At 33.0% G+C, this 13,878-nt stretch overlaps 1 protein-coding gene across 1 annotated transcript in view; it reads right to left on the bottom strand.

Annotated features, from left to right (window-relative positions):
- Nucleotides 1-13,878, bottom strand: part of SHPRH (SNF2 histone linker PHD RING helicase, E3 ubiquitin protein ligase) — an 82,243-nt gene that overhangs the window by 27,737 nt on the left and 40,628 nt on the right. Inside the window, exons 17-24 of the mRNA XM_011975471.1 lie at nt 12,766-12,873; nt 11,673-11,815; nt 10,716-10,889; nt 10,337-10,399; nt 8,534-8,759; nt 6,706-6,849; nt 5,504-5,605; nt 1,065-1,136 (exon numbers count right to left, since the gene is read on the bottom strand). Of these exons, the coding sequence (XP_011830861.1) occupies nt 1,065-1,136; nt 5,504-5,605; nt 6,706-6,849; nt 8,534-8,759; nt 10,337-10,399; nt 10,716-10,889; nt 11,673-11,815; nt 12,766-12,873 (1,032 nt within the window). The remainder of the gene's footprint in view (nt 1-1,064; nt 1,137-5,503; nt 5,606-6,705; nt 6,850-8,533; nt 8,760-10,336; nt 10,400-10,715; nt 10,890-11,672; nt 11,816-12,765; nt 12,874-13,878) is intronic.

Genomic DNA, 13,878 nt, shown 5'->3' with positions numbered 1-13,878 from the left:
ACTTTAAAAACTGAAAATGTTTAAGACAAAATGAAATAAAATGTCTGAGACATTCTAGTTGCATAAATCTTATCAAAACTAAAAGCAAAAAAGACTACTTTATGTCATGATTTCTTTCATTTTTATCACAACTTTTATCACAGTTTCATCACTGACTTTTGTCAGAAGTCACCAGCATTTGTACACTACTATTTGCTCAGTTTCCAATGTAGCATCTTTCCCTTTAAGATGTATTACCACATATTCTTGTGATCTCACCTTCTCCACCAATCTTGGAAACCAAAAGGTACTTTCTTCTTGATTATTACTGGTCAGAATATGGAATGCATATATTTACCTTTCAACTCTCGGTTCCATAGAAAAAAAGAGCCAAGAATATCTCTACTTCTTCAACAATAATAGGCTTATCTTTCAAGTTTTCAAGGGCAATGAATATTCTGAGATATATATATATATATATAGATTTATCATAGAAAGCAGAAACTTGTATTTTCATAAATTGCAGTTCTCCTAAAGAATGTTTATGAACATTATGTATATTAATATTCACAAAGAAATATATTTAAGTGGTCTACCAAAATCACATCTAAATTTCCGTAGGAGAGATTAATTTGTACTCTAAAGTACAGGTATTATGAGATATTAATACTGGCAAGTAAGAACTGTGATTCTATACTAATGTAATTCCTTAAGTAAGTCTATGTGTGTTATATTACATTTCTGTATAACTACTGAATAACTATATTAACCCGACAAAGTCAAATTACTGGACACAACCTTGTGACTGGAAACAATGTTCAAAACTATGCATCTTTAATGAAAAAGATGGGGTCATTCTAGAAATATTTTTTCACTTCCCATTTCAGAAAAGCATTGCTCAAATATCTTACCCTAAGCATGTCACCTAACCTCTAGTGCTATCTTTAAGATAATGGTAATACTTGCCTTTCATAGAAACTAGTGGTGGGAAAAACGAAAGAGAGCGAAAGAAAAATTTTATGTAGAAACCTTTGAAAACCATAAGGTATTTTTATAAATGCATCTGATGTTTACTATAATTTTACCTGTTTTCCCAGCTGTCGAGCACAGATTGGACAAGGTTCTGGATTAATACCTCCCGATGTTTTGTCTTGAGACTATCCAAAAAAGAATTAAAAAATATATTAGTTACATTTTTACATATAAAACCTGATTCATGTTTTGTAACTCATTTATGGAAATGAATACTGGCAATTATAATTTACATAATCTAACAATGTAGATGACCCATCAATATATTACCTAACATTATTATTCCTGAGACTTACTTACAAATATCATTTATTCAAGGAGTGGAAAAAAAAAGAAAACAATTTTAATCATAAAGATTGAATATTCCTAATCCAAAATCTGAAATCTGATGCTCCAAAATCCGAACTATTTGAGTGCTGACATGACAATCAAGGTAAACGCTCATCGGAGCATTTCAGGTAACAGATTTTCAGATAAGGCATCTAAACAAATTGAATCAATGAATTATTCTTTTCCTCTGTTAATTATTGATTTTTATAAGTAAATCAATAATGTATGTATATATTTTACAGTTCTATAACATCCATTTGTTCTTACCATATAGATTCCGATTCGTTTTACTATGTTGTCCAGTTTTCCTTTTTACATATAATAAATCACCTACAAATTTAGTGACTTAAAACAAACATGTTTCCCATGATACTACAGGTGATTTGGGGATGGGCTGAGTTGGCTGGGGTTGGATGGTCTATGAAGGCCTCATGCTCATGTTTGGCAGTTGGTAGGCTATCTGTTCTGCAGGGAGGGCTGAGCTGAGGGTTCTGCTGCTCAAGAAGGTAAACTAGGCTTTTTCAGATAGTCTCACAGAGTTCCAAAGGGCAACAAGAATGGGAGGGTCATTGCTGTAGCACTTTGTAAATAATCTACCATAATTCACAATAGCTCTTCTTTTCCAATATGTCAATAAAGAGTTGACATGTATATAAACGGTGAGATTATAAATATTTTAGGCCTTGTGGGCCATATGATCTGTGTTGTAACTACTCAATTCTGCTACTATGGCATGAATACAGCCACAGACAACAGATAAATGAATGAGTGTGGCTATATTCCAATAAAACTTTACTTACGAAAAAAGGTAGTGGGATGAATTTTTCCCATGCATGATAATTTGCAGATCCTTAAGTTAAACAAGTTATAAATTTTCCTCTAAGCACTATCACATATTTTTACTTTCACCCAGTTCAGAGCATTCTCTAACCTCCATTTCGACTTCTTCTTTGACCCATGGGTTATTCGGAAGTATCCTCTCAATTTCTAAACTTTTAGGGATTTATCTAGTTGCCTTTCCATTACTGATTTCTGGTTTACATTCCTCTTCAGTCAGAAAACATGCTCTCACATACTTTTAAGAGCTGCTTTTTGAATTAGCATAAGGTCTATTTTGATAAATGTTCCATGTACACCTAAAAAATATGCATTCTGAAGTTGTTGGGTGTAGTGGTCTGTGTCAATTGGGTCATATTTGTTCATTAGTGTTCAAATGATCAATAGCCTTATGGACTTTTTTGTCCATTCCTCTGGAGGAATCTTATAATAGTTTACCTCTGCTTACCTCCTTCCTTTGTGCTACTGACATATATTTTAGTTCTATATATGTTGCATAACCCATAAGACAGCACTGTTGCTTTTAAATAGTCAATATCCTTACATATTTATTCACGTATTTAAGCTCTTGCTCTTCATTCCTTACTGTAATTGCATCCTTCAATCTGAAACAATTTTCCTTCAATCCAAAGAAGCTCCTTTAATACTTATTGTGATGTGGGTTTATTGGAGATGACTTCCTCCAGTTTATGTTTGTCTGAAAATATCTTCATTTCACTTTTTTTAAAAAAGGAAATTTTCATTAAGTATAGAACTTTAGCTTGGCTGTTTTTTTTCTTTTAGCAGTTTGAAGATGTTCCAATGTCAACTGGTTAAACTATGGAAACACTGAAACATCTCTAAAGGTGAAAAGAAAAACATCTCTATGTAGTCACCAGTTTTATTAGTGCTCCTTTGTAAGTATTAAGTGTTTTATCTCTCAACTTTTTTTATTTCTATTTTTCATTATTTTTGGTTTCCAGCAGTTTGACTATGATGGACCTAGGCAGTATTTTGTTTTTTTCTTTACTTATTCTGCTTAGTGTTTCTTAACTTCTTGAATCTTTAAGTCATTTGTCATACTTTTATCAGTTTTAGAAAATTCTCAGCCATTATCTCTTCAAGCTCCTGTCCTATTCTCTTCCTCTTGAACTTCAATTATAAGTATGCTAGATCTATGAAATTACAAGTATGCTAGATCAAACAACTGTGTCTCAAATCTTTTGCCCTATTTTGCTCTTTTTCTATCTATGCCACTTCAAATTGGGTATTTTCTATTGTGCTGTACCTGAATTCATGAATCCTGTTTTTTTCTGTATCTGGTTTCCATTCAATGAGTTTTTGATTTCAGATACTGTATTTTTGCAGTTCTACAATGTCCATTTAATCCTACCGTGTAGATTCCAGTTCATTTTATCTATGTTGTCCAGTTTTCCTTTTCCTTTCTTTCACATACAGGTTGAGCATTCAAATCCAAAAATCTGTAATCTAGAACACTCTAAAATCATAAACTTTTTGAGTGCTGATGCAATACTCAAAGGAAATGCTCACTGGAGCATTTCAAGTTTTGGATTTGAGATGTTCAACTTACATAAAATTGTTGATAGATATTGTTAAAGTGCTTTTAGGAAAAGCTTATATAAATTTATATTTCCATTGGTAATGCATAAAATGCATCCATTCTCTGCCCTTTTTCACCACTGGGGTGTGTAATCATTTAAAATATCTGTGCCTACTTGTTGGCAGAAAATAGCACCGGTGTAATTTGATTTTTCCATCGTCATAGATTAAATGCTTTTTCTTTTATTAATAGCCAAATGGATTTTCTTAGGTAGATTATTTATATCCTTAAAATTTTAAAATTTAAAAAATATTTTAACATGTAAACAATGACGTACAAGATAACTGTCTTTTTATTTTGACTATCATATTTAAAGTATAGAAATCTTACATTTAAAAAACTTACGCCCAGGAATGTTGAGACACTTTCCTAAGTGTTATCTTTTTTTTTTTTTTTTCTTGAGATGGAGTCTCGCTCTGTTCCCTAGGCTGGAGTGCAATGGCGTGATCTCAACTCACTGCAACCTCTGCTTCCCAGGTTCAAGTGATTCTCCTGCCTCAGCCTCCCGAGTAGCTGGGATTACAGGCATGTGCTACCATGCCGGCTAATTTTTTGTATCTTTAGTAGAGATGGGGTTTCACCATGTTGGTCAGCATGGTCTCAAACTCCTTGGCCTCCCAAAGTGCTGAGCCACCACGCCCAGCCTAAGTGTTATCTTCTTAATGTTAGCAATTTGCATGAAACTTTTAAATGTTTTTCTTCTTTTTACCTTTCAGAACAAGTGTTGGTAATCATAACAGTAATAATGATCTTAATAATATTAATAGCAGCAAAAACCTAGAAAGTGCTTAACAGAGCAGAAACTACTCTGGCATTTTATATACATTAATTCACATAATCCTCAAGACAGCCCTATACTATAAAGTAGTGTTGATATCATTCTCATTTTACTGATGATGCGAGGAAAGGTGAATAACTTAAATAAAGTCACATATCTAGAAAATAGTGGAGTCATGATTCAAAACTCGGCTGTCCAGATCCAAAGTCTATCTTCTTAGTCGCCATGCTAAATCTATAATGAATGTCTAACTTTTAATTTTGTCTGAGATTTACTGATTCACTTAAATATATGTTATGCCAGTTTCCAGAAGAATTCAAATCTATGGCTTGTCCTCACTTGCCCTATCCAAATATTTACTACTATATCTTGCCCCTAGAAGGTTCTCTGTCAACTAGCAAAATATGAATGCCTGCAATAAAATGAAATTATATTTAATCAATGACCCACCAATTCATCAGTGTCCAATATAATACTTAGATCACAACTCAGAACATGTGTTTTGAATTACACTTAATATTTGAAGTCTACCTTTATTACCATGTACTCTGATTTAGTAGCTTTCCAAACACACTTCACAGTTTCAAATAACAAATTACAAAAATATTTTTGTATTTACAAATGAATGCATGTGTATAAATTGTATTATGCCATTTTCACCAAGAGATATGTTGTAATACTTTTACTATTCAAGGCTTTGAACTACAGTCCATTTACATTGTTCTCTACTATACAGTGCATGCCTTCTATATCATCTGCATAATATAATTTCTATAGATACAATATTCTTCTGTGATCTCTGTAGCTATTGTAGAGACATAGTTAGTGTTTGGACTCATATAACACAAAATATTAATTTAAAAAATTTGCACCATTATGAAAGGAGTCACTAAAATCGTTTATGATAATACAGCATAGGAAAAAGTAGCATGTCTTAAAAACAATACCTTCTCCAAATTAGTTAGGTAAAGAAGCTGCCCAAGTTTTTTCTGAAGCTGTGATGTAGCAACAGCTTTATCATTTAGTAGTTTTATTCGGTTTTGTTCTACCTAAAGAAAATAAAAATAAAAACTTCTTTATTCTTTCAGAAAGACAGTTAAATTATATTAAATATGAACAATTCTCCAGTAACACAAATGTTCTGTTTTTAAAAAAAACCCATTTACATTCTAAAACACAAGTTTTCAAAATGGATACTAGATAATATACTTCAAATGACTTCTCTTTTTTTGCTTCATGAAAGGTACAATTCAGTGCAGAGTTCTTTCAAATAGGAAATGTCCCTGTGTACCTGAAGTTAGATAAAAAATAAACTCAAATTCTATTATGTACCATTTTTTTTCAGTAATACATCCATGGAATAAAGAAAAGTTACATGATTTGTTGCTCTGGCCTCAGTGATTTCATGAAATCCAGGAAAGAATTTCTCTGCCCTTCTTTCCTCTGTCCCCCTGGTAGAATACAGCAGACAGAGAAGGAACACTCAAACAAGAATGTATTTTCTCAGAAAAACTTATTCAGAATTCACATTTGAGATAGTATATAATGAATATATCTAAATTTTTCCAAATTACAGTCTCCAAGCTGTACAGAAAGACTTAAAGCACTAAACAAATAAGGAATAATGAATTATAAAGGAAATAATATCTTTTAATGGAGAATAAAAAAGATAGGTGGAGTACTGTTTTTAAACCTGAGTTACAACGACAAATTTATTAGAAGGTAAAGTTGTTAATATTAGTTCATCATTAGCAAAAGAAACACTGCAAAAGAAAAGGTTTCAGTTGTTTTTAAGGAAGATTTTTCTAGTTCTGATAAAACTAAGGTAACAGAAAATGTCTAAAAAGTGACTGAGAATATCCATTGGTCTTAATAGCACATATAAGGTTTTAAATTCAAAAACAGATGAACGTGCAACCTGGAGAGAAACAAGATGCACCAAAATGCTAAGCATGTAATAGATACGAAATTGCTCATCTTCGACCATTTTTGATCTACAAAGACAATTTTCTATGGGTCAAATTAAAAATGGAGATTAAATACACACTTATAGTAGAGCTCAGTGCCCTGATTCTGCCTCTTCTATGGGTCTCTGATATCTGTGACATCTGCTTGCTGTTCCCTTTTCTGTGATTTACTTGCCAATTACCTCGTGTGGTTCAATGATATGAAGAACAGGCGGATTAGGCTTTGGCTCCCTAGGATCACGCACTCTTAGTCGTTCTGTAGCCATTGCAAGTTCATCAACAGCAGACACACGATTCCTCAGAGCCATCCAATATTCATGAAGCAACTGAACAGAAAAGACAAACACAGTGGTAAAGCATGTAATTAAAACTGGTTAAAACCACCAAGATGTGCCTTAAGCAAATATCTTCAATGAGATCTCACATTTTTTTGCTATGTGTCTAAAACAAGTAGTTCCTGGGGTCATTTTTAGAATGAAATGTGAATGAAAAAATCTCTATAGGACACTGCCTCTTTAGATTCTCAGGAACAGAATACAAAGATTTCTTGGTAGGACCAAAAATCTTTATAAAGTCCAATTGTAGGCTGCCAGAATCTCTTCTCTGTTTTATTTTTAAAAAATGTTTTTATTATAACATATTTCACATATTCAACTATGTATAAATGGCATGAAGAATACCAAAATATACAATCAAGTACCCACCATCTAATTTAAGAAAGAATAATATGAATTCCTTAGAAAGGCTCTGCGTGTTCTTTCTCAACTGTATCACTCTTTCCTCACATATCCCTCCTTCAATACCTAACCATGGAGCAACCACTATTCTGAATTGTACTTATTCTGCTACACTTTTCACTGCACTTACACTATATGAAACGTATTCTTAATAATTCAGTTATATATGTTTCTGAAATTCACAGAAATGGTATCAATCAGTATGCATTTTTTGACAGGCTCTCTACACTGACTTTACATTTTCAGGTAGATCTGGTGGATATGCATAGCAGGACCTCATTCAAGTTGCTCTTCTGTGAAAAGGTCTGCAAAGTTATGTACAAAAAAAATGTACCAAGACCTGGGAGAATTGCACAATAAGCTCTCTTCTGGATAAAGGGCATGTGGCCAAACTGAGTCGAAAGGAGGAATACAAGGGAAACTGCACATCATACATAACACTTCTTCCAAAGCTTACTGTAATTAACTGTGTTAATCTGCTTTGTATTCACAAGAGTAATGTGTGAGAAAAAAATTATTATAAACCAATGATTTCGATGCTATAAAAGTATTCCCCAATTTATGACATATGAACTGATAGTACAAATAACTACCTTTCTGCATAAAAATTTTTATCCTACTTTAAAAAAGCAAGATTTTAAAAAAAAGAAATTGAATAAAAATATGTCATTATAAATAAAACACTTCTTTCCTTCCTTTACCTATCTCACCTGCAAAGCAGTACAATGGATAACTAATCCAAATAAAACAATAATTGAAAATTAATGAATATGAAATCTCAAGTACAGAGTTTTAATATGATGGAATCATTAAAGTACAAATATGAAAGGGCATATTGGTCTTTATTCATTGGAATGGTTTCCAGACTTATAGGATGAGAAGTATTTACTATGTTCCCCAGTCTTTAAGGTAGTTGGTACTTGCTTCTTATTCACAGAACGAAAACAAAGCTCTAATTTCATACAATAGCAGTGGAAGATCAAGCTAATAATAGAATGAAAACACTTTCATGGCTAAACAAAAAGTTTCATATAAGTTCCAGTTTAATAATGATTTTCTTATAGTAATTTAATAAATAGAATGTCTTTATTTGAGTATTATGGTATTTGCTATCCTTTATTACAACAATCACATTTTAGGCAAAGAGAAATTATGCCACCCCAATCCGAAAAGAAGATTTTAAAAAACTAGAGAGAGAGAAAAAGTAGCAGTCAAAATTGATGTAAAAAAGAAGGAATTTTTAATTTTGGAAGGAAGTTTTAAAATACTATACCTTATATTCCTTCTTCCATGCTTCAAAGAGATCCATTGAAGTGCTTCCTTCATCAACGAATTCAACATCAAACCTATGTGATTTTGCAAATGATAGTATTGCTTTCATAGATCGCTCTGTCTCACTTATTGCCCAGAGACCCCGGGTGGTGGTAGGTGCTCGATCATCCACGAGTCCTTCTTCATCTTCTATCATCTCCTCAAATATTGCGGTCTGGCCTTTGACTCTGAAAACATAACAGAACAAAACAACAGTAACTGCTATCAGTGAGTGAAAAGCACTGTAAATGAGTGATATTGCAAAGCAAATACAGAAGCAGGGTCAGTAACTTCAACAACAACTTTCTTTTTTTTTATTTTTTATTTATTTTTATTATTATTATACTTTAAGTTCTAGGGTACATGTGCATAACGTGCAGGTTTGTTACATATGTATACTTGTGCCATGTTGGTGTGCTGCACCCATCAACTTGTCAGCACCCATCAACTCGTCATTTACATCAGGTATAACTCCTAATGCAATCCCTCCCCCTGCCCCCATCCCCATGATAGGCCCAGGTGTGTGATGTTCCCCTTCCCGAGTCCAAGTGATCTCATTGTTCAGTTCCCACCTATGAGTGAGAACATGCGGTGTTTGGTTTTCTGTTTTTGTGATAGTTTGCTAAGAATGATGGTTTCCAGCTGCATCCATGTCCCTACAAAGGACACAAACTCATCCTTTTTTATGGCTGCATAGTATTCCATGGTGTATATGTGCCACATTTTCTTCATCCAGTCTGTCACTGATGGACATTTGGGTTGATTCCAAGTCTTTGCTATTGTGAATAGTGCCGCAATAAACATACGTGTGCATGTGTCTTTATAGCAGCATGATTTATAATCCTTTGGGTATATACCCAGTAATGGGATGGCTGGGTCATATGGTACATCTAGTTCTAGATCCTTGAGGAATCACCATACTGTTTTCCATAAAATGTAAGTTCTAAAAGAACATGTTTGGAAGTCTTTGGAAAAAACAAAGCAACCCTGGAAAAGCTGAAAACATCATAAATTTGGCCAGTTTTTTTTTTTTTATTCTATCATGTAGACTGTAGTAAACAAAAAGACTACTGATTCATTTGCCATAACACAACACAAAAATCTTGTTTTCTTCCTTCACATGCAGAAGTGAACGCTTGGCAAGGAAACATGTGGGGAAAATTTCTATTCTAGAGAATTTATATCTGTTGGAGATGAATGAACAGAATTTGGATAGAAACATGAGGAAATGTATTATTTACTTCAGTAATAACGGAAACAGATTTGACCTAAAACAGAATAGTAACATAACTGGATGAAAGTGGACACATTTATTATTCTAACAGGCTTCCCTCTGAGAATCCAGGTGTTTGTGACAATGTTTACTTATGGTTTTATTAAAGTAATAACATATTTGATTGTGTCATTCTTTATTCTTGAAGAAGTTATGCCAGACACTATAAGTTCTACCTCGAATAGCAGTAAAATGCTAGTAAAATCTGTATAATTCAAATCCATTGGACTCTAGAGTCTGGGATTTTACCACTCCCCAAAACTGCACCTCAATTAATTATATATTACTACACTAAGAACATTTAGGGGGTAACTTCTGGATAGGTAAAATTGGGCATATTAAACAATCAAAATGCCAAAGGTGTACTCATCAATTTAATTAAAGAAACAATATAATAAAGGTTACTGTGGGGGAAAATATAGTCATATCATATACTGAGTCTTGAAAAATGTTTCATTTTCTTGACAGGTAATAATCAAATAGAGAACTTACGTGTTGGAAAACAGCTTTGATTCATACTCTGTGAACAATTCATCAGCTTTACAAAAGACACAGCTGAAAAAAAAGATTAACAGAGAAACATTCACAAACATAACCAGCAATCTGATAATTTTAAGGAGAAGCTTAATATTTTAATTTCATTTCTCTTTCTACTAGATACGCCATTTTAGAAAAAAGAAATCACATGGTTTTTCATACTTTGTCCTTGAGACTTAATTTTTTTTTAAATTAGATTGATACATCTCTCTTTCTACTTCCGTCTCAATTAAAACGAAAAAACCTTTACTATATGAGTCAATTGTTTCTTCTCTAAGAAATCTAACTTAAAGAAATAGTACCATTTCACTGTATGATTTCTTCCATTACCTACCAGTTGAGAGGAAGTCTGGCTGGTCGGAGGTGGCAGACTGTTGCAGACTCAATAACATTACGAGATGGAGGTCCCTCCAGGTTTTTTACAGCCTCTCTTACTAGCTTCTGGCATTTATTTAGCTCTTCCATTTGTGTTGTAAGTAAGAACTGAAGACCTCTGCAATCACGGAACCTGATTCCCACACCAGCACCACACACAACACAAAGAAAAGAATAATAGGTCAATTTCCTCAAATTCAGAAAACAGTTGCCAAACAAAGTGTTAAAGAAACTGTTTGCTGTTTGTTTGGTTTTTTTTTTAACCAGCAACATTTGACTGAGTTTTCCTTCAGTGTATTCAAAGTATAATATTGGGCTGTCTACTGTAAAAGACACCAAAAAAATTTGATAGTCCTGTGATCAGGAACTGAAAAAGAGCAGGAAAAATGTATGTCTCTGTCTCAGATATCTCTGAAAGTGTACGACTGCCACATTCTTCCGTTTTAAGCCTGACTACAGATAGCCCTCCTGACATCCTTGCTCTGTATCAGGTGCCTGCAGGATGAAACATAAAAGCAGAAAATTGGGAAGAAAGAAGAAAAATGGCTAAGACTTATATTCCTTGGTTGAATATATATATATGTATATACATTTAATTAAATCTGTAATTATGCACTATATACGAGGCACTTTGCCAAGCACTTTTCCTGTATAATTTCAATAGTTACTAATGTGCTAACATTATGAAGTGTAAAATATTAAAGTAATTAAAGTAACAAAGGTATGTGGCAGTTGTGAGTTAAACCCAATTATAGTACCCATAAAAAAGGCTGCAAAAAAGAAGTATGAATGTGTGTGTATAAGTTTATGAATGGAGAAAAAAAGTCAGTAATAATGAAAAATTAGAAACTAAAAAATACAAGGATTTCTTTGCTTTTAAAGTTATGATAGACACTTTTTCTTCCTGTTTTCTTACTTCTCTGACATAGAAAGCTTGCCAGTTTGTTGCTTGTAGTTGCTGGTTATTTCATTTCGCACTCGCTGAACAAGCTCCTCATCAATAGTAAATTCTATTGCTCTGTGGATCACATTTAGCCACCAAGGAGAATTAGAATGAATCTGTAAAAAATGTAGCAGTTAATCAATTATTATTTTTTTTTAGTACTCACAAAGCTTCCGTCACTGGGCAGGGTGGTGTCAGAATTCAAAGTCAGTAATAAATGCTATTCTCAAAAGGACTATCACAGAGGGGAGATGAGTATACATATTCCATGTACAATACTCGCTTCCTCTTTTGAAAATATAATTAAAGAGAAACCCCTATTTCCTAGCTACTCTGGATAAATGAGAATTTATTGTATGCATTTATATAACAAGGCTGTAACTAAAAAAATTATTAACACCAAATGAAAATTCAATAATCTATATATGTGAAAAGTCGCAGGTCTCTTTATCAGCATAAGAAAGCCTTCATTCTAATCTTTAACCAATTGAACTAGATTCTACTTAATGAATAATCCACAATAACAAAATTATATCCCAGAATACTAATAAATAAATTAGAAAGACAAAAATTTGCAACACCTGATTTAAACATTGAAAATAAAAGTGTATTTGTGTAACCTCTTTAGATTTTGCTACTGATTTCATAAAAGTGAAATTTTAGAAATGACAAATGGTATAAATTCTGCAGGAAAAATAACTGTGGTTTTAATGTTTTAACATTTTAAAACATCTCAGAAACAAGATAAAAAGGAGGGTATAGAAGTCTTTACTTTCTTCAAAAGACAACTGTTATACACTCAAGGTCAGAGAAAACCCATGAGTTCAAAAGAAAGAGAACTCAAATAGTTGACTTATTTATGCAACTCAAATAGTTGACTTATTGATCATTCAACCAATAATCATTGCTAACAGTTAAATAAACTTGTATTGTGGGTCAGGCAATGTACTAGGTGCTAGGAATTCCAAGATGTATAAAAAATTCAAGTTTCTCCCCACAAAAAAACCAAAACCCAAAATGATATCTGGAGACAAATACAAGTAAGAAACACTGCATTTTGGCATACCTTTCTTTGAAGCTCATGGATAGTCTGCTGCACAGGATATAAAGCTTGCTGGGCTTCAGCAACTTCTGTATTACACTTGCTCATATAGTGCTCTCGCAGCTGTTTGGCCTGTGTTGAAACACAGAATGTAAACTTTCACTCCCAATCCAGAATATAATTCAGTATGATGTTTCAAGAAGAATGGCTCATTTTATATATTTAAAGTTACTTAACTGCATTTAAACATATAAGTACAACTACACTGTAGAGAACATACAAGTCATACTAAAAATTCCTTATATATGGAAGTTAACAAAATGTACCTGTCCAAGTAACAAAATTTAAGAAACACCAAAGACTTGTCTGCCAAATTTTCATTTAAATTATTTTTTTAGTTAGAATAAGCAAAGAGGGGAGAAAAAGAACAGTAATATTTCAAATGATAGGCAAAGCAAAGACACCTTTCTAAAATTTGGTTAATTGAGTTATTAAAATTTCTTAGAGTTACTGCAGTTTAAAAATAATCCTTGAGAATATACAGTAATATAGGTGTTAGGGACTAAATTTTGTTTCCCCAAAATTCATATGCTGAAGTCCTAAGAAAGTAGATTTTAAATGTTCTCACTACACACACACACACACACGCACAAATAAAAATAGGTAATTGATATGTTAATTAGTTTGATTTAGCTATTTTTTTTTAATTACACATTAAGTTCTAGGGTACATGTGCACAACGTGCAGGTTTGTTACATATGTATACATGTGCCATGTATACTGCACCCATTAACTTGTCATTTACATTAGGTATATCTCCTAATGCTATCCCTCCTCCTACCCCATAATAGGCCCCACTGTGTGATGTTCCCCTTCCTGTGTCCAAGTGATCTCATTGTTCAATTCCCACCTATGAGTGAGAACATGTGGTGATTGGTTTTCTGTTCTTGCGATAGTTTGCTGAGAATGATGGTTTCCAGCTGTATCCATGTCCCTACAAAGGACACAAACTCATCTTTTTTTATGGATGCATAGTATTCCATGGTGTATATATGCCACATTTTCTTAATCCAGTCTGTCACTGATGGACATTTGGGTTGATTCCAAGTCTTTGCTATTGTGAATAGTGCCACAATA

Source organism: Mandrillus leucophaeus, unplaced genomic scaffold (assembly GCF_000951045.1).
Source record: "Mandrillus leucophaeus isolate KB7577 unplaced genomic scaffold, Mleu.le_1.0 Scaffold1561, whole genome shotgun sequence".
Classification (NCBI taxonomy): Eukaryota; Metazoa; Chordata; class Mammalia; order Primates; family Cercopithecidae; genus Mandrillus; species Mandrillus leucophaeus.
This window is presented reverse-complemented; position numbering and strand designations above follow the sequence as displayed.